The sequence below is a fragment of the Poecilia formosa genome, unplaced genomic scaffold (genome assembly GCF_000485575.1).
Source record: "Poecilia formosa unplaced genomic scaffold, Poecilia_formosa-5.1.2 Scaffold670, whole genome shotgun sequence".
In the NCBI taxonomy this organism is placed as follows: domain Eukaryota; kingdom Metazoa; phylum Chordata; class Actinopteri; order Cyprinodontiformes; family Poeciliidae; genus Poecilia; species Poecilia formosa.
The window spans coordinates 99111-120677 of NW_006800609.1; the positions used below are offsets into that span (position 1 = coordinate 99111).

The window sequence follows — 21567 nt, forward strand, 5'->3', positions numbered from 1 at the left end:
AGTCTTCATGAATATTTATGACAAAAGTCATAAATATGCATGAAGGCTTATTCATGTTCACGACATGTGTTATGTCATGTTTATGACAGTGTCATGTCAGTCTTATTCACCCCCCTTCAAATAAAGTGTTACCAAAAATTGCAGTATAGTTTGTTTGTTGCAGTCGGTGTTTGGTTGATTTGAAGCTCTGGTTTGGCTTCTGACATTTAAATCATTTATATTCCCAGAGAGAGATTTTCAATCTTCCCATATAATGAGATTTTCTGCCTTTAGCATTGGAGAATTTAAAAAGAGGTTAAGATACGAAAATAATCACATGACTTCTGCTGCCTTAGCACTGGCTGCAGTTTGTGTAGAGAAGAAAAGGATGTGCATTGGGAACCATGAGTGGCGACATGAACGTCCTTCATCATTTCATATGATTTTCATCCCATTCTACAGCGACTTTTGGTACACAATTATGATGCATATCTCACATCAATGAACTAAAATAAATATGACAGGACCTTCAGACTGGAGATGAAACAGTTGGATATGAATTTGAATTAGCATCAGACGTGGCTCAGGTCGGATTGTTCAAATTGCAGTAAACAAGTAGATTTGCATTGCCTTTTCCTGCTACGTTAGCATAGCCCAGCAGGTTTTGATTGTGTGGTGTTACACTGTATTGATATTCCCAAGTTAAATGAACTGAGATGGTTCAGTTAATTTTCAGATGAACTGAAAAGTGTTAGATTTTGAATTTTGTTTTAATCCTAATCTGCTTTACACTTAGTTACCCTGACCGGTCTGGTATTATTTGCTCTTTAGTGATTACCCGGATTTTTATTCATTGTTATTAAACTAAAGTGGGTGCAACACATTTCAGATTTTTATTTGTAAAAATTAAGACAAAATTATCTCTAATTTTCCTTTCATTTTACTATTAGCATCAACAAAATAGTTTTGAATTGCAATGTGACAAAATGAGAAAATGTTCATAGGGTGTGAATACCTTTGCAAAGCACATTTTAAACATAATAGGACACAAATTGAAAGCATTTTGGGTTATTACGTTTCATCTGAAAACATTGCCCCAAATGACTTAAATGTTCAGAGCCTCAGGTAGTCAGATGAAAGATTCAGGCAAAGAGTTAATATTTAATTTAAGTGGAACTTGATCAGATCTAAAAGCAAGAAAAACAGAGAAAAAAAGTGAATAAACAACCCTTTCCAGCCCAACACTCATCCATTTCCAGTCTTCACATGCCTGGAGGAGCTGGCTTGTGAAGGTGATGGAGGAAGAGGAGAATAAAGGAGAGCAAAAGAAAGACATGAAAGGAGAACAGAGAGAAATGTAGATGAGAGGAGGCACCGGGGAAAAACAGCATTAAAAGAAAAATAAACACCAGAGTTAAAGATAAAAATGAAGTCTCTACTCATGATTCCAGAAAAAAAAATCCTGTGTGAGAATGACATTAATGAAGAATATCAAAAGAGAATAATATTGGAGGAAAAGTTGGCAAAAATGAAGACAATGAAGGAATAAATTAGCAGAGAGACTGTGAGGGATGGGATGAAGAGAATAAAAATAAATTACATGAAGGAAAAAATAGCTGTGAGGCAGACTTCATGAAAATCAAATCGAAATGTCAGCTGTTGAAAAGACATGAAAGGTGAAGAAGACGGAGAAAAGAGACTGTAGTTGTTTGTTGGAGCTCCTCTCAAAAACATCCACAAACGCTCCCAACATGCAAAACCTTCAAAGTGAAAGCTCCTGAAAAATTAATCGTCTGCCACCTTTTTAAATCTGTCATAAACAACCTTCAGTAACAGCATGACGACTGCTGTGTGCAGCTCGCTACATTAGAACCAGAGAGACAGGGTGAGATGGACAAACAAGGAAAAAGAAACATGAGTAATGAGATAGAGGAGAAGAAACCTCCAGAGGGCAACAAGGACAATCCTCACAGATGGGATTAATAACGAAAATCAAACAGAACGAGAGGCGGATCAAAAAGAGAAGAGTGATGGGATGAAGGGTTGATAGACACTGGTTCTATCGTTTCTTCACTCAGTGAAGGTTTCCTCTGTACAAATGTTTTTAACAAGCTTGTATATTAAGTGTTAACATGCACTGGTGAAGTTCTTTGTCTCCAATCAATAATTACAATGATGCATTAGCAATGTGATCAATAGTTTGATCATGTTTTGTTTATTCTTTAAATATCTAAATGAAATAGTGGAATAAAGTGACACTTTCATTCAGACCTTACTGAGAATTGTTAGTTGAGGGCTGAAGACTGTCCTTGATTCAATAGAGCAAAACTATTTCAATCTCATCACATTTGTTAAATTTGGATTCAGTATACGAATCTGGTCCCAGCATGGAACCCTGTGAAACCCTGAATTTATAACATTACAAAGAAGTCTGTCAGATTTAAATGAATTAAAAGCCTTGATTACAGTTATCTTCTCCTGTATGTCTGACAGTTTCCTTCCAATTCAGTTCCTCCATAGAGCAACAATTCACAATGAATGGCAAATGGATCCTAACACACAATCCTGTTCTGTCCGGATTCAGCTCCAGTAACTCTGGCTCGTTCCATTGCAGCTAGGGCTGCCAATGCTAATGCGTTAGCACATGTGATTAATCTATAAAGTTTAATGTGTTAAACTTTAATGTGTTAATATTTCATAATGCAGAGAAACAGGCATTATGTTTTGACCTGTTACCTGTTTTGACTTAAAAGCCTCTAATAGTCTTACTTAGTTGACAGCAGCGCGGTACGCTGTCTTGTGCTGCGATCAGCAATGCAGAGTCACAAATGTGAGAGAAAAATGATTGAATGAGGCTGGTGACTCGGCTGTAAATTTGATATTAAAAACCACCATGATGAATGTTTGGATATAACCAAGCTAGCATGTAGCCAACCTTGTAACGGTGAATTATCCGTCAATGGAAGCTCAACCAGTTTAGAGATTGAAACAAAATTATTTCTTTTAAAGCTTCCTGAATATGAAAACCTGGAAAACTGAATCGTTTCGTTTGAGGCAATAAAGCAATTTTGGAAAACGTGCATTTTTACATTTCAAGTTTACAAAGTTAGTGTAGTGATGGATTGTGATAAATCATAGTGATAGATTTATTGATTAAAATTTTTAATTGATTGGCTTTATAATTAGTGCTGCCAATCAGTCTGATTTAGATCGAGATCGCAGAATAGGAGTTTTCAGCCAGCAGGCCTCAAGCAACAGAAGAGGAAGGAATAGCACTGCTTAACTGAATGCTACGGAAAACCTGAGAAAATTTGCTCTCTCTTTCACTGGCATTGCTTTAAAATGGACTGAAATCATAGAAATGGACTGAAAACAGAGTAAGTTTGAAACTAAAACATTCCAAAGTCTTAGTGACCACCCCAAACCGAGCTTCTTCTGAACTTTAACGCAGAACAGCAAGTGGAGCAAAAGGAATTTTCCTGTCATTGTATTCATTCAAATTCCTAAAACGGAGGTATATTGTGTACGGCTCTCCTCTATTGGAGGACAAAAGTTTCAGCAGGAAACTTCTGTCCTCCAATAATTGAACTAATGACTCCATTGTTTTGGACGTGGCCTGTTGAAAACACAACATTCTAACATTTCCTACTGGCACAACTAATGACTTTTTCCAGGGCTAATTTGGTCTCTGCCAGCCCTAGTCCAAAGAGCATTTGATGTGGATGCTAACTACTTGTGTTCCCACTTATCTTGTGCAGATAACACGGCTGCTTTACTGGTGAAGGAGGGCCCCTTCAACCTGGAGGATTCCAGTGATTACAGTGTGGAAGTGCGCATCAGTGATGGAGGCCAGCCTCTCATGAGCAGCATCACCAAACTGCAAATCAAGGTTCCTTTATGCTTTGCTTTGAATGAAAGGGGAATGTCCAACATGTCTTCTGAAGGAGTAGGCAACAGAAAGAACCAAACGCTTCCTTCCTTTGTCTCAGTTATGCCAGTGTGACGCCAAGCGAGTTTTTTCAAGGTGTAAGGCCAGTATGCAGAGGATGGGGGTCAGCGTCCACGCCCTGATTGCCATACTGCTGTGCATACTGACCATACTGGGTAAGTCTGGATTTATGTTCTTGGTTCATGTATGAATCTTTTTGTCTTTTGTACATTTTTATTTTTTCTTTAATATAACCTATGTTTCTGCATATCTCTTTTAATTGGACAAAATAGTCCTGTGGAGAATGTTAGGAAATTTATTTGATGTAAATTTGGAGAATATTTCCATGAATCTCAGCAGCTGTGTTTCCACTGCCCATATGGCTGCACAAGTTGGAAGTATGAAAATAATTTATTATGTTTAACTAAAATTAATAATTGTTAAGGAAAACGCACCAATTTAAAAAAAAAAAAAACTCACACTCTTTGGCTGTGTAAAAATTAGCGTGTTTCCCAAAACTGCAGTGGAAACACTTATTGCATCACACGAGTCATGTGATCAGTGACTGGATGTTACTGGTGGTGGAAAGAAGTGGAAGGATGATGGTGGCACAGTGTTTTTTAATAACTTATCACTCTAAAGTTTAGAGCTTCAACTGAAAAACTGAAATCCATAAAGCAGCAGCAGCGATTGATGCACTGCTAAGCGATTGGCACATGAGCATAGATTCAATAAATGATTTGGGTTTTGGTGCACCAAACCCCATTCTCCAAGTTGTTGGTTTTATGAATAATACAGCGACGGATGTGGAAGTAATGCTCGTGGTTGTGAGCTCAAGACTCTGTTTGATACCTTCACCCACTGTTCGTTTTTCTTCATGGAGAAAAAGAGACACTTGTCATGTCAAATCAGAGGCCCAATGGAGACAGTCGGACAGACGTGAGGGGTCCAGGATGAGTGGTGCGTAAGACGGAAGGAAAAGAGACAAGGAAGTTAAAAAAGGGATGGAGGCAGAGAGAGAAACACATCTATGCAGACATGGATCTGGGGAAATGCAGAAGGTGAAAGACACGCCAAAGGCAAAGAGTTGAGGTGCGATCGGTTGGGCTAAATGACAGAAGAAGACGACATGGTTTGGAAGCGGTTGGAAAGAGAAAACTGTGGGAAAAACAGTGGAAAAATAGGAGTGGTAATAAGGAAAGTTTATCACCTCTTTAGGTGCCATCTGCTTATCAAACACCAGCAAACACCCAACCGATTAACTATTAATTCACTCCTTCACTATCATCCTTTCTCTTTAATTTTTATTCATCTCTCTCTTCCTCTCTCCCTGAGGGTGTCTCTTCTTCTACCACTCTTTTCTGTCTTCCTCTCTTTTTATCAAACAGCCCAAAAGCAAGCCAGATTAACTATTTAATGCCCTTTGTGGCCAAACAGATAATTCTGTCTGGCCACAAAGTAATTTGCCATTCACACACACATTTTCTCACATAAAGTCAGGCTTGACACCCAGAAATTTTTCTCAGTTGTCTTTTCCATCACTTTCTCTTGTCTCTAAGCCTCTAAGCCTGATATCTGCAGCTTATTAAACTGAGAAGCATGTGTTGTAAAATATTAATCTGTTGGTTTCCCATGCAAACTTAAATCAGTCCGCTCTCCCTCAGCCAAGAGCTGTGGCTAATGCTGAGAGAGTTCGATGTTCATATGGGGACAGAGGCTTGGGGCCCAATCAAATGTCACATTTTCCTTCTTTTCCTCCTCGTCTGTCCTTGTGCCTGATTTGCTCACCCGAAAGAAGGAATCTCTCTGCCTTCTTTCTTCACTCAGCAGCTGCTTGCCATATTTTCCCTCCTTTCCTTTCTTTTCTTCTTTTCTTCCTTCCTCCTGCTTGCTTAGTTTTATTCTCCATGGACACAATGAAGAACTGCTCACCAGCAATATAAACTTAGAAGAGGTTCACTTTAAAAAAGAAGCTTGTAGAACCGAGTCTCGTATTTTGGGAAATCATGCATCTTCGCCCCATTTCTGATGTAATATTTGTAATAACTTGCTTTCATGTCTTAAATTGATGCATTTTCAGATTGATAGAGTCACAGATCTTCTTAACAGCGAAAATGTCATCCTTTTTTTCCAGACTCATCTTTTGATTCGCATCATTTTCTTAATCTGACTAAATCACAGGGTTTTACTTAAAATATTGTTTCAACCTGTGAACAATGCTGATGATAAACCATGAAAGCTTTTTAATGGTGTGTATGAGCGCCAAAATTAAGACTATCTAGCAGACAGAGGCTCCTGCTCACAGACCAGCACTGGTAACTAAGCAACCACCAATGGTAACCGAACGGCCGCTTTGGGAAATGAGAAGGATGCTAACGCAAATGGTCAAGTGCTTAATTGCTTTTTTCCCTCTACCGGTCATTAGCATAGATAGGCTGGCATTAGCATGGATAGGCTGGTAATTAGCATGCCCAGGCTAGCTACCCATGGCTTTCTTCTTTAAAGAACACTTTATTAGGGAAACTAGTTGGCATATAATACCTGAAAGTGCCATGCATTATATCCATTGGCAGCTTAATGTAATGTATGACACCAAGCATAAACTGTCATGTTGGGTTGCAGTTTCTTTACCCACATACAGAACACCACCAGAAGAACAGATAATCAGATAAATAAAGTTTATTTTAACAAAAATGAAAAGTGAGATTATGTGAGTCTGGTCCTTGGGGTTAGCAACCAGGGTTGTCTGTACGCTGCAGAGTAGTGACAAATAGATGATGAGTTAGAGGGCTGTCGGAAAATGGAACTTTGACAAGAATTAGAATGATCTTACTTGATTTGAATGTAGACTTTCGCCAGGGGGGAAATATAGTGGTTTCCAGGGTCTGATCTCTTTGTAGGTGTCCTTGAAGTGATCCGGGTTCCAATGTAAGATCTTAACGGAGTAAGTTCTTTGTTGGCGATGTAGAGGCTGCAGTGGAGGGCGGACAAGTAAGTTCAGGTACTGCGGTAAAGCAAGCCGGCTCTTCGAACAGCCGGCCTGCACAAGATATTCATGTGTGCGACAGCTCAAGACATTATGGTACACCCATTTACGTGCTGCTTTCACATCCCTCTGGATGACAGAGGGAGACCTCTAGAACACAACCAGCAAACATCAACCAGATCTGATGTATAATTTCAAAATAAAAGCCTATTAAAAAAATGACATTTTAACTTTTTTCCCCCTAAGTTGCCGTGCTTATTGCTTAAAAACGTTCTCTTTCCAGTGACTTCTCTCACTTCTGGGTGACACAGGGACACCTCTGGAACACCACCAGAAAATGTCAACCAGATCTGCTGTATAATTTCAAAATAAAAGCCTATTTAAAAAGCAGCTTTTTATTATCTTCCCCTTAGTTGCTCTGCTTATAGCTTGAAAACTCTTTTTCCAGTGACTATTCTCACTTCTGGGTGACAGACGGACACCTCTGGAACACAACCAGAAAATATCAACCCTATCTGATGTATAGTTTAAAAATAAAAGCCTAGTAAAAAAGCACATTTTTACTGTTTTCCCCCTAAGTTGCCTGCTTATTGCTTAAAAACGTTCTCTTTCCAGTGACTTCTCTCACTTCTGGGTGACAGAGAGAGACACCTCTAGAACACAACCAGCAAATGTCAACCAGATCTGATGTATGATTCCAAAATAAAAACATTTTAAAATAAGGCATTTTTATTTTTTTTCCCCAGAAGTTGCCATGCCCATTGCTGAAAAACTCTCTGTTTCCAATTACTTCTCTCACTTCTGGATGACAGAGGGAGACCTCGAGAAGACAACCAGAAAATATCAACCACATCTGATTATAATTTAAAAATAAAAGCCTTTTAAAATAAGACATTTTTACTTTTGTATTCAAAAATAAGTAGAAAATGTAGTGAAGAGCTGCCTCGCTCGCACCTGTCTCTAAACATATACATCTAAAAAATCTCACAAAATACATATTATAATTATGATAATAATAATATCATAATATGATGATGATTGGGACCGGATGCCTGGGGTGGAAAAACATTTCTGAGTGACTTCTTTGCCTGTTTATATTAGAAGTAGAAAAAAATAGTCATCAATTTCATAGTCAGTTAATGTTGGCATTAACTATGAACAGTGATGTCAGAACTCTTTTTTTCAGTAACGAGTAATCTAATGTGTTGCTATTTCAAATCCAGTAGTCAGACTACACTTACTTATTGAAATCACTTTGCATTACTGTACATTACTATTTTCTTTTGTAATTTAATTGTATTTCCTCTACGCGTCTTGGGGAGTAACCAACGTTTCTATGCAACAGTATCAGTAGTGACAGAAATGTAAACAATGGAGGGAGATGCACATTTCGTTGCTGGAAAAACAGGAACTATTTTGAGTTTAGTCGCCAAGTCCACTTATAATAAGCGGTTTGTTTTTTTTCTAAAGTCGATTGCAAATATAATGAATCGCGGGTTGCGCTTTTGGGCTTGTTTTTGAACGTGTAGTTGCTTGTAGTTGTTTCGAAATAAGCAGACATAAACCCCAGAATTAGGGAATTTCTGGTTCTGGTTCTGGTTCTGGTCTGTTCCCTAGAACCAGAACCAAACAAGGAGAAGCACCATTCAGCTATTATGTACCACAAATCTGGAACAAACTTCCAGAAAACTGTAAAACAGCTAAAACACTGACTTCCTTTAAATCTCAACTAAAAACCCACCTGTTTAGAGTTGTATTTGAAACATTATCAATTTACAAATTTAATGTCTTAATGTAATGTTTTTATTGTTGATTCTATGTTACATGACTTTGTTTCTTTAATTATGTAAAGCACTTTGAAATGCATTGCTGTTCAATTGTGCTATAAAAATCAAACTTGATTGTTTGTCAGTGGGTCAGATGACATGTGAGCTATTAAACACCAATCATATTTTTATAAATATAAAATAACATAAAAGATTTAAAAACATCTAAAATGGGGGAAAATGAGTGTACCTCATCTGTATAGACTGGTAGAACAATTTTCACACTGATTTTAACTCAATAGGTCATCTGACCTAAACGCTATTGAAGAGAAAGAGGAGAAATTTAAGCTAAAAAAATAGGTAGCAAAATAAAATGCATGTGCCAGTTTAGTACAATAATTACACACTGATTTCTATTCAATGTGGCACACAATATGGAAGCTATTGAAGAAAAACATATTTAATATTAAAATTATTTAAAATATTGAATATGACTTGACATTTTAATAGAGGGTAGTGTGTATCATGCAAAAGGATGAATTACCACTTTTTGTATCAGTTGGTCACAAGGCAAGGCATTTATTAACATTTGTTGGACAGGAGTGTTTGTTTTGTAAATTTGTTGACAGTCCCTAAGTGAACCTCCGAGCGCTTGAGGAGGGAGCTGGAGAACGGCTGGCTGAAATTAGCGTTCATAAATCGGATCAACCTTGAGCTAAACGCCGCTTGCTCGGCGGATATTGGAATACCCAATATCCAACTCAAAACTAACCTCACTGCAGTCGGCAACACAATAAAACCACCGGGATAAAGTTTGTTTTGGTCTGTGGGCTGTAAAGATGGCACAGAGTGACTGCGCAAGACGTAAACGCCCCACAATGTCTGACGCAGTGACGTTGGTTCCTCCTTATTAACATAACGATGCAGCAGAGAAAGGGCAAGCAGAGAAGGGAGAAGCAGAAAAAGGACAAGCACAAACAGGACAAGCAGAAACAAGAGAGGAGGCAATGACAAAAGGAGGGCTTGTATAAGGAAAAGACAAAACAAAATATCTACTTTTCTTGACAAAAACGCATGTTTAGGGGAAATGAAAAAGAAAATATATACATTTCTTGACAGAAAACTCGTGTAAGGACAAGGAAAAACTAAATATATATTTATGCTTTTATTTCTTATGTCAGTTTTGGTCCTCCATAGGAGTCTGGGCACAGTGAGGATTGCCATGATGACGATGGCGGATCAATCATTCTTATTGACAAAGATTATTAGAGATTGAGAGTACGATGAGATCCTGGCAGTCTGAGAGGCAGCTACTCAGAGATCCAGGGAAAAGGCGGTGCTGCGCAACTGCCAGGAGTCAATCGGGGTGAGGCAAAGCAACTCTCCCAGCAGATAGTAGTAAACACCTTACAGCCATGGCTAACTCTGGGAGTCAAGGTAGAAAAGCCTTTTCCCCATAGTCCAAAAGACCTTTTTTTACTCCTCCACCCACACCCCCCAACACACAATCATACATTTTTTGGCATCTTGTTTTGACCTATGATGTTTTGTCAAAAATTGCATACAAGCGAATGAAGTATTGCCTTCATTTTCATGCTAATGTTATAAAATTGTGTGATTCAAGCACCAAAATGCAGCCACAGTATGTCCAAAAGAAAAACATAAGTACAATCATTTGCATATTGAGAGTTTACAGAGGCTGATAATCTCCCCACTCAGCTATCGGATCACTGTTGAAACTTTGAGTTTTATGTGAAATCCACATAAATTAAATGACAGAAACAAATTTTCTCACCACATCTTTGATTCATTTTGTCCAGCTGTAGATTCTAAGACTCTGTCCAATCAGAGTCAGGTATTGTGTAGTTGGTGCTTTTAATCAGTTTTCAGCTAATTAAATCCACTCTATGAAACACAAAATGTCACTAAAATTACTCTGTTCCTCTAAAATCTTTCAGAAAATCGTAAAATTGAATCAAAGGAATTATATTGTTTGCCGGATATTGTGATATATATCATATCGTGATCAGAATATCGTATCGTGAAATTATTGTATCACTACACCCCTAATAGCGGACAAGTTATAATTTTATTTTTAGTCAATTCTTTTACTAAAGATTTTTAGAGACAAGTGGCTCATATTGAACAGCAAACTGAATTGAATCATAGCGCCATAGAATGAACAGAGGGCATTGTGTGTTTCCTCAATAATTGTAAAGTTCTTGTTTTTTTTGTGGTTTTTTTTTTTGCTTTTTAACGTAATGTTTTTCTTCTTTATTCTCTCACTTCCTTGTCTGTGCCTCACCCTCTGTGACCCTTTTCTCTCGATCTGTTTGCTCCTCTGTTTTGAGTTTTCTCTCTGTCTGACTCATCCTCTTCCACCTTGTTTTCTTACTCATTTCCTTTCTTGTGTTTACTCCCTCTTTCTTCTCCCTTTGTGCAGATTGTTTCTTCTGGAGTCTGGCTGACTTTGTTCCTTTCAGGTTTCCTCCTGTTATCCTCTTGCTGATGTGCCAATTGTTTCAAGGCCTACTTCTCATTTTGCTTTGGCTTTCTAACCATCTCATTTTACATTCTCTGTGGCTCTAACATCATCAACATCTTTCCTGTAATCTTTTCTTTTGCACCATATGTTTTACATTTTCAGTCAAGAAGACCCAAATGCATTATTTACATTTATTACTGTCTCTCAGATGGTAATCTTAGATTCAGATATTTGCACTTTTGTTTCAGATTTTCTTCTTGCAATGATTAATGCCAAAAGACATTAATATTTATTTCCTTTGTACAGTGATAGTGATCCTGTTTGTGATGAGGAAACATTACCAGAAGGATTCTTTGGCCAGTATGAAGAACAATGGTGAGATCCACGAGCAACTGGTCACATATGATGAGGAAGGAGGAGGAGAGATGGACACAAATGGGTATGTAGAAAAACATGTATAGTTCATATAAACCTGAGGAAGACATTTTGTCCTTTGCAGTTTTCTCCATGAAAATCAAGATAATTTCTGTTCTTTTTCTTGCAAATGTTTTTTTTTCTTTATCCTTGTGAGGTTGTGACTTCACTTGGTGATTTTCTCTTTTGTTCTTCATTTCCACTAAAGGGAAATAAAAGAATCAGCTCTAGAAACTCAAGTATTTTCTACGATTCCAAGAAGCTTTGCTTCTTGGAATCGCAGTCTGATCGGAACAATTCAAAAATGTTTTGATAATTTGTAAAGTATGGAAAATACAAGAAAGGTTTTACGCATCCAGATCCAGAAAGAGCTTTGAAAACAAAATATATAGAAATAGCACAACATAAAAGGAAGATATTATTTAAAAGTTATTTTTAATGAATTAAAATACCATTGAAAAGTTCTTTAATTTCTGCAATTCAAGTCAAAAAGTGACACTCACCTGTTTGTGGTTCAGTCAGGAGTGAAACTAGTTTTACATTTTTGCTGGTACTATGGCGAAAATCGTCAGTGGCTCATTGTGAGAACCAAATAAAATCATAAGATTTTACTCTACTGTAGACTACCTCTATGGATAACACAGAAATTAGAAACACTTCACAATGTGGAAAAAATATAGATTTTGGTTCTGCCACACAGGGTGGAAAGTAAAAGTTACATTTGCTGTAATTACAGTTTGTCTAATTTGTCTTGTAAATTGTTTGCAAAACCTGAACTTTTACTTCTTTAAAATTTGTTTTGAAGAAAGTTATTCTGCTACAGTTGAAATCATATTCATTAATAAGTAAAAATAAAACATAAGACAAAACCAGAAAAACAGCATTGATTCTTTCAGCTGGGTTTGTATTAAGATCTCATGGCATTGCATCAATGGGATGACAGAGGAGTAAAACCTATCAAGTTAACTTGCTGTCATGGTTTTAATAGCTGATCTGACCCACATTCAGAAACCCTAAAACAACAGAACAGTTTTAAGGATTTATTTACAAAAAATTTGAAACTGTAGGAATCAGCAGCAGGAGGCACCGGGGGAGCAGAAGTTTCGGCACCCTGAGGGCAGACAGGAGCAGGTGAGTAGAATAATAAAATAACGGACCACATACTGTAGGGTATGCTTACGCCAAGAATGGGGCAGTTCGACAGAGGATGGGTGGAGTGGGATCCCATGAGATGATTGGAGCTGAATTCGTCGGAACGTGGACCAGATGGAGTCTTGCTTACAGGTCTGTTTGTTTGGGCCAATCTGGAGCACGGCGGAGGGAGGAGCAGGTTCGAGCACAGTGGAGCAGTAACGGAGTGGAGACGGGTCCAAGGTACCAGCCAGGTAAAGGTTAATTCGGAAGGTTATCGGCAGTGTGTGAATCCTCACGGGCCTGGGGAATAACTTGGGCAGAGACCCGGGTTTTTCGTCTGGGAGACCTCGATAGGAAAACAAAACAAAACCAATTAATATCAAGCAGATCGCTAGTAAAGCACAGGAGAAGGCTAGAAGTTACCACGAAGGTTAACGCTCTGGCGTCGGAGTTCTGGCAGCAGTCTCTTCTTATACTATGTTGATGCTGATGACTCGCCTGCAAGCTCCTGCTCCCCAACTGCACTGCCTGCATCTGGTGGAGAACTGACAAGTGAAAATGGACCAGATCCCAACATCGCCCCGCCACCACCCCACCCTTACCCCAACGGCCGCCTCCAGGCGGTCCCGAGGAAGACGAAGGAAGGGAAGCATGATAATCTGAGATGAGTGAAGGGTCGCAGATGAAGGAATGGGGAACCCATTGTCGGTCTTCGGGACCAAAGCCTTCCCAATCTACTAGATACTGCCAACCACGGCCACAACGACGGGAGTCGATGATCCTGCAGACAGTATAGATGGACCCTGCTGGTCCTGGGTGGATGGAGGGGGCATGGTTTGGAGGGCACAATATACTGGTAATGACAGGCTTTATTTGGGAGACATGGAACATAGGACGTACACAGAGATTAGAGGGAAGCCTGAGACGGACGGCTGTGGGGGTTGATGATTGATTCAATGACGTATGGGCCAATGAAGTGTGGGACAAGTTTTCTTGAAATGGATTTGAATGGAATATCTCTAGAAGAGAGCCAAACCCCCTTTCCCGTGCATATTTGGGTGCTGGTCTGCGTCTGCGGTCAGCAAAACGATGGTTCTGGTCTGCAATGAGCTGGAGGGCTGAAACTGTGCTGGACCAGATCCACTTGCATCAATGGATATGGTGGCTGATTGACGTTACAGAAATGCCTTTTTCATCTTCCGGGAAGAGAGGTGGCTGGTAACCCAGGGAGATTTCGAAGGGGGTTGTGGCCTGTGGCTGATGAGATGTGTGAATTGTGGGCGTATTCAATCCAGGGAAGAAACTTGCTCCAGTCTGAGAGGTTGGATGACGTGAGACAGTGCAGAGGAGATTCTAGTTCCTGGATCATGTGTTCTGTCTGACCGTGATAACCCGATGAGAGGGATATCTTGGCATTGAGGACGAGACAAAATTGCTTCCATACCTGGGAGATAAATTGTGGTCCACGGTCAGACAGGATTTCCACAGGAATGCTGTGTAGCCGGAAAACATGTTTAATGTTGAGGTGTCTGGAAAGCTGAAGGGAGTTTTCTGAGAGAGATAAGGTGGCATGCTTTAGAAAAACGGTTGATTATGGTTAGAATAGTTGTCATACCTTGAGACGCAGGCAACTCTGTGATGAAATCTATGGCAATGTTGGACCAAGGCCGCTTGGGGATCTCCAGAGGGTGCAGGAGACCTGCAGGTGGGTGGTGGGACGACTTATTGCGCGCACAGACGTGGCAGGCGAGGATAAACTCTTTAACGTCCTTGTGTAAGGAGGGCCACCAGAAGCGTCAAGCAATAAGAAAAATAATTCTGCTAATGCCAGGGTGAGCAGAAAACTTGGTGAAGTGGAACCAGTGAATGAAACGGACGAAAGAGGGAACATAGGTCTTATTAGGAGGACCATTACCTGGGTCGGGCTCTTTCTGCAAGGCCTGCTTGACAACATCCATAATCTCCCATGTAATTGCACCGACCGTACAACTGGAGGTAAATTGGAGCCGGGGTATCTTCTGTGCCATCCCGCGAGTAAGGTCGAGAAAGGGCATCAGGCTTTGTGTTCTTGGAGCCTGGGTGATATGAGATCAAAAGAATAAACCTTGAAAAAAACAAACACCAATGGGACTGCCATGAGTTCAGTTGTTTTGCGGTCTGCAGGTAAAAAAGGTTCTTATGGTCTATCCAAACCAATACTGGATGCTCAGCACCCTCCAGTTATTGACACCACTCCTCCAGAGCTAACTTGATAGTGAGGAGCTCTCGATCCCCCACTTCGTAGTTCTTTTCTGCTGGTGTCAGTCGGCGAGAGAAAAATGCGCAGGGGTGAAGTTTCTCATCAGGAGTGGTCAGCCTCCCTGGTCCATGTGAAGGTAACCTTGGTGGAGGTAAGAGCAGTGTGGCGGTCTGGCTGTAATTTCTGATGAAACGTCTGTAAAAGTTGGAGAATCCTAGAAATCTTTGTAACTGCTTACGTGAATTCGGAACCGGCAAATCCATGACGGCCTTTATCCTTTCCGGATCTGGTCAAACCTGGTCGAACCTGCCCACCCTCTAAATGCCTAGGAAGGAGATCGATGTTTTGTGAAGCTCCCATTTCTCTGCCTTGATGAAGAGGCGGTTCTCTAAGAGGCTTTGGAGGACAAAGTGGATGTCTCTGCAATGGTTCTCAATGTTCTGAGAGTAGATCAGGATGTCATCTAGAAAGACGAAAATTAAAATGTTTAAAAAATCTCTGAGGACATCATTGATGAGGGCCTGGAAAACTGCAACAGAGTTAGAGAGACCAAATGGCATGACGAATATTCAAAATGACCAATACGGGTCTTAAAAGCCGTCTTCCATTTGTCTCCTTGACAGATACTGACAAGATGATAAGCATTACGGAGATCAAGGTTAGAAAAAACTACAGCTTCTTGTACTGGTTCGAATGCTGAGGAAATAAGTGGGAGTGGATATTTGTTTTTCACTGTAATGTGGATAATCCCCTATAAGTCAATGCAGGGCCTGAGTGAGCCATCCTTCTTACCCACAAAGAAAAATCCCGCCCCTAGTGGTGACAATGAGTGTCTGATGATGCCTGCTGCTAATGATTCACTGATGTACTTCTCCATGGCTTGACGCTCAGGTTTTGAGATGGTAACCCCTTTCCCATCTGGTAAAGGGGCTCCAGGTAGAAGATCAATGGCACAGTCATAAGGACATCGTGGTGGTAGAGAGAGAGCCTTGTGTTTACTGAATACCTGCTTGAAGTCGTGATATTCTTCAGGGACCAAAGATAAATCGATGGGTTCCAAGTTCTCCACAGCGGCTGGACACGGACTTGGAGGTATGGCAGACTGGAGGCAGGAGGAAAGACAGATAGCAGACCAGGACTCTAAACAACTATTGGACCAGTTTATGTGTGGGTTATGGTGTTAAAGCCAGCTAAACCCCAACACAGTAGGGGACTGGCATGTCAGGAAGACAAAAAAGGAAATTGTTTTGTGGTGATTTCCGGAAATGGTAAACTGCAGTGGCTTTGTTCTGTGGGTGATTTTCGGCAGGGAATCCCTGCTCAGAGCAGAAACATTGAATCGGGAAGGTAATCTGATAGTCTCTATTTTTGTCTGTTTTACTAATGAATAATCAATCAGGTTTTGCTCACAACCTGAGTCGATGAGAGATGGAGAGAATCATTATTAAAATGTAGAACAGCTGGGAGCAGAAGGCAGGATGAGGATGTGTTTCTTTGGTCCGTCAGTTTCCCCATTCTGACTGACAGACCTTTAAGTTTGGGCGGATGGGACAGGCTGCTATGTAATGACCGGACTCAGTCAAACAGTCAAACACTCTCGGCCGATCTGCATAGGTTTGGGCTCGGGCAATGGATTCCTAGGCGAGTCCTCAGTGAGCTGAAAACTCAGTGAGTTTTCAGCAAGGGTACGTAAGTGACTTTCTGGAGTGTTTTTCGCTTCTCTGACCCCTTCTCTTTCTGACACAGTTATCTAGACGGGTAGCAGGCTTAATCAGTTCATTTAAAGTCTCTGGTTCATCTAACGGGACTAATTCATCTTTAATGGACTCACTCAATGACTGAAAAAACGCACTTTTAAGGGCCGCATCATTCCAATCAGAGGATGCGGCTAATGTGCGAAACTCAATAGAAAACTCTGCCACCGATCTTTGTCCCTGCCTTAAAGCCCACAAGTGGCGTGAAAGACTTGTCTGGTCCGATGTGTCACTGAACACCTCAATAAACTCAGAGAAGGAACATCCAAAGCTATCCGGGTCGTCAAACCGAGCCTCTGCCCATCTTAACGCTTTTCCACTGAGAAGACCTAGAATAAAAGAAATCTTGGTATCATCAAGTGAATGTACGATTAAAGACTAATGAGCATTGTAACAAAAAACCTCTGCAGCCTCCACTCTCTCCAGAGAATTTATCTGGATTAGGAGATCTGAATTTGTGGGAAGAACTTATCTGTTGGGTTATTGGTGGAGATGTAGCGCCATCTTCAGGCTCAGAAGTGGGCTCGATCCTACTCTGCTGAAATTGCACAATGAGGTATTCCAAATGCTGGTTTGTGGCTTCCTGCTGCCTGCTGCTTACCGAGAGACGTGAGAACTGCATCATGAGATTGAAGCAAAGAGTGTTGTTCAGCTGAAGTCTTTTTGAGGGCATCTGCTGGGTCAATGTGGCCAGAGCGTTGTCATGGTTTTAATAGCTGGTCTGACCCACATACAGAAACCCTCAGACAACAGAACAGTTTTAAGGATTTATTTACAAAAAATGTGAAACTGTAGGAATCCGCAGCAGGAGGCGCCGGGGGAGCAGAAGTTTCAGCACACTGAGGGCAGACAGAAACAGGTGAGTAGAATGAAAAGCATACCCTGCTCGGCGTAAGCAGGGTATGCTTACGCCGAGAATGGGACAGTTCGACAGAGAACTGGTGAGTGGGATCCGTTGAGATGATTGAAGTTGACTTGGTCATTAGGTGAACCAGATGGAGTCTTGCTTACAGGTCCGTTTGTTTGATCCAATTGGGAGTGCAGCGGAGGGCGGAGCAGGTTCATGCACATTGGAGCAGTAATGGAGTGGAGACAGGTCCAAGCTACCAGCCAGGTAAAGGTTAGTCCGGAAGGTTATCGGCAGTGTGTGAATCCTCACGGGTCAGGGGAATAACTTGGGCGGAGATCCGGGTTTTTCGTCTGGGAGACTTCAATAGGAAAACAAAACAAAACCAATTAATATCAAGCAGATTACTAGTAAAGCACAGGAGAAGGCTAGAAGTTACCACGAAGGTTAACGCTCTGGCATAGGAGTGCTTGCAGGTGCGCTGAGACACACCTGCAAGCTCCTGCTCCCCAAATGCGCTGCCTGACGCCATCTGGTGGAGAACTGACAGGTGAAAATGGAGCAGATCCCAACACTTGCTGAATTTAATGCATCAGTTTAACAGTAATAGGCAGCAGTTTTATCTTACTTTGTAAACTTGAATAATATTTTAACAACAAATGGAAATGTCAGTTTTATCAGGTACTTGTGATTACAATTTGTATTAATTAAAACTGAAAACAGAAAATCAGATAGTTTGGAGTCGGTTATTTAAAACTAGATAGGAGTAACAAGATATTGGAAATTAGTGTCCCATTAAAAATACACATACTATTTTGTGTTGCTTTTTTATTTGTAATTGTGCTCTTTTAAATAAAAAACAGTTTGAGGCCAATATGTGCTCTTTTCCTTTGTGATGAGGAAAGAGATTTGTTATTTCTCAACAAAAAGTTAAATTGTAATGAGGTCCTTGTTACTTTTAATATAAGTAACTTTTCTGTATTTAAGTGTTTTGTTGTTGGTGTTTCTCAAATAACTTCAGTCCTCACTGTCTTTTCTTTTGAACAAATTAGTTATTGTTTTCTGCACTTTATCAGGTTTTGATTTCTCTTGAATTAAAAATTCACTGTCCTGCGGTGTTTTCCCATTTTTTATTTTAAAGTCTATAAATAAATAAGCGATTTATTGTTCGTCCTGACCCAACGCAAGCGGCATTTTTTTATGTCCGTGGACCACCTGGGTAAAATGTCCCAGTCAGGCATGTGCAGAGGAGGGGCTAGGGGTATTTGAGCACATGTCCCTTTTGCTCCTTGCCCCCAAGTGCCCTTTAGGTCAATTTTTTATTTATTTATTTTTTTGGCTATTATTATTTTCTAAGCCACCTTCTGACACATAATAACATGTACTAAAATTATTTGTTTTTTTGTTGGGGTTTTTTGTACAACATAATAAGCCGGTCACCTTGTTATCTTTGACCTTTTGCCCGTGACACATGACACAGTTGCCTCTCGCTAACTGGAGCTAAACATAGTGTACGTTCCAGATTACAGAACTGTTGTTTTGGGTGAATTAAAAAAAAAAGTTTGTGGTGAATAAAGTGGAGTAGACTTGCTACTTGTCAGATGACGGAAAACATTGAACGTATCGTTTCTGCTTCAGCACGGAGTAGCGGTTTAAGTCGAGAGATAATGAAATACAACAGACACTGACAGGCTTCTGCCTTTCTCTGAAGAACTACTGAGCGGCAGGAGACAGCCAGGTGAGGAAAAACTGTCCTTCTCTATTGATTCAGTATTTTTATCATACAGACATTCGGCTATTGTTGTTGTGCTATTAGCTAGCTTCTTGCTAACGACTTTACTAGCAAAGCAAAATAAATAAAAAGCTTCTTCCCTGTATAATTAATGATAGCAGCCATTCTTCAGTATAACTTATGCAATAGGGACACATCGCCCGTCCAAAACCGATCATCTCCATAATGGATATATGTCCGATCTTCTAATTTCCTGTGCTGCATAATGTACATTGCATTTATTCTGGCGTTAGGTAAATGTGTCTTGAAGGAGAATAACACTTAAATAAAGGTCCAACAAGGATATTCATTTAGAATAAAAAATAACTCACCCTGAATTACCATGATATATATATAATTTATGTAATAAAAGTGTCATTAATGAAGGGGAAAACAATCAATCCAGACTTTAAGTAAGTTTAGGGTCTGGTTCACAGAGTATGAAGTAAAATTTTTCTCCAATTATTCAATGAAAATTAAAAAAACTAACCTCAGTTAAGTAAAATAAAATTGTAATCAAAACTTTTGGAATTGTAATGATTCCTTTTTTAAAAACAAAATGTTTTGTTTAAAAACTTTTTCTAAATTTAATAACTAATTTTTGTCTTGTGAACTTAAAAAGTTATTTGCCACACATAAACTTTTATTTGCACACATCAGAAATCGTTTGTTGCGATTTTAGGCCCTGCCCACGACATCATGTGAGAATCACAAGCAAAACTTTGAGTCAAAATAAAAACTTAGAATAGCAAGAAAAGATTTCTGACAAGCGCAAATAAGTTTGTTTTGCAAATAATTTTTTCACTTCATGAGACAAAAATGTGTGATTNGCAAGCGGCATTTTTTTATGTCCATAGACCACCTGGGTAAAATGTCCCAGTCAGGCACGTGCAGAGGAGGGGCTAGGGGTGCTTGAGCACCTGCCCCTTTTGCTCCTTGCCCCCAAGTGCCCTTTTGGTCAATTTTTTATTTATTTATTTTTTTGGGTGTTATTATTTTCTAAGCCCTCTTCTGACACTTAATAACATGTACTAAAATTATTTGTTTTTTTGTTGGGGTTTTTTTGTACAACATAATAAGCCGGTCACCTTGTTATCTTTGACCTTTTGCCCGTGACGCATGACACAGTTGCCTCTCCCACAGTGAGATGTCTTCATAACTGGAGCTTAACATAGCGAACGTTCCAGATTACAGAACTTTTTTTGGCGAATTAAAAAAAAAAAACGTTTGTGGTGAATAAAGTGGAGTAGACTTGCTACTTGTCAGATGACGGAAAACGTCGAACATATCGTTTCTGCTTCAGCACGGAGTAGTGGTTTAAGCAGAGAGGAAATGAAATACAACAGACACCGACAGGCCTCTGTGTCTGCCTTTCTCTGAAGAACTACTGAGTGGGAGAAGACAGCCAGGTGAGGAAAAACTGTTCTTCTCTATCGATTCAGTATTTTTATCATACAGATATTCGGCTGTTGTTGTTGTGCTATTAGCTAGCTTCTTGCTAACGACTTTACTAGCAAAGCAAAATAAATAAAAAGCTTCTTCCCAGTATCGTTAATGATAGCAGTCATTCTTCAGTATAACTTATGCAATAGGGGCACATCGCCCGTCCAAAACCGATCATCTCCATAATGGATATATGTCCGATATGTTTGTTGCGATTTTAGGCCCTGCCCACGACATCATGTGACAATCACAAGCAAAACTTTGAGTCACAAACAAAAACTTAGAATAGCAAGAAAAGATTTCTGACAAGCGCAAATAAGTTTGTTTTGCAAATAATTTTTTCACTTCATGAGACAAAAATGTGTGATTTTAATTTAAAAAAAAGTTTTTAAAGCAAAACTCAGTAGGCTTTTCTCATGGTGACATGCATTAACAATTCAATTTTTGCTTCTTTTTTTTTCTTTTTTCTGCAGTTCCACATTAAAGTTTGATGCAGCTCTGCTTTCCTGAATGGACCATCTTCATCTCCACTGCAAGTGTAGCAAACAGGCAGCTCTTTTTTTATAAATTATAGTGCACTAAAAGGTTGTATTGTGCTCTTGTTTATATTTTTAATAGTAGAATTAATAGTGTAATTCTGTAAAGACAAAATATGTCTGGTGGTCTAGCTCTGATTTGTATATCTTGCTAAATTGCGGGTTTGAATATTGCAATACTTTCCTATAACAAAATAGACCTGCAGATAAAATATCTTACATATGCATATTTGTATGCTCTATATAGAGATTTTCCTTAACTTTGATTGTATATGTCACAATTTT

The 21567-nt window shown here is 39.6% G+C and overlaps 1 protein-coding gene across 1 annotated transcript in view; it reads left to right on the forward strand.

Annotated features, from left to right (window-relative positions):
- Window positions 1-21567, forward strand: part of cdh5 (cadherin 5) — a 57838-nt gene that overhangs the window by 15821 nt on the left and 20450 nt on the right. Inside the window, exons 11-13 of the mRNA XM_007542266.2 lie at window positions 3738-3868; window positions 3969-4083; window positions 11451-11583. Coding sequence (XP_007542328.1) covers window positions 3738-3868; window positions 3969-4083; window positions 11451-11583 — 379 coding nt within the window. The remainder of the gene's footprint in view (window positions 1-3737; window positions 3869-3968; window positions 4084-11450; window positions 11584-21567) is intronic.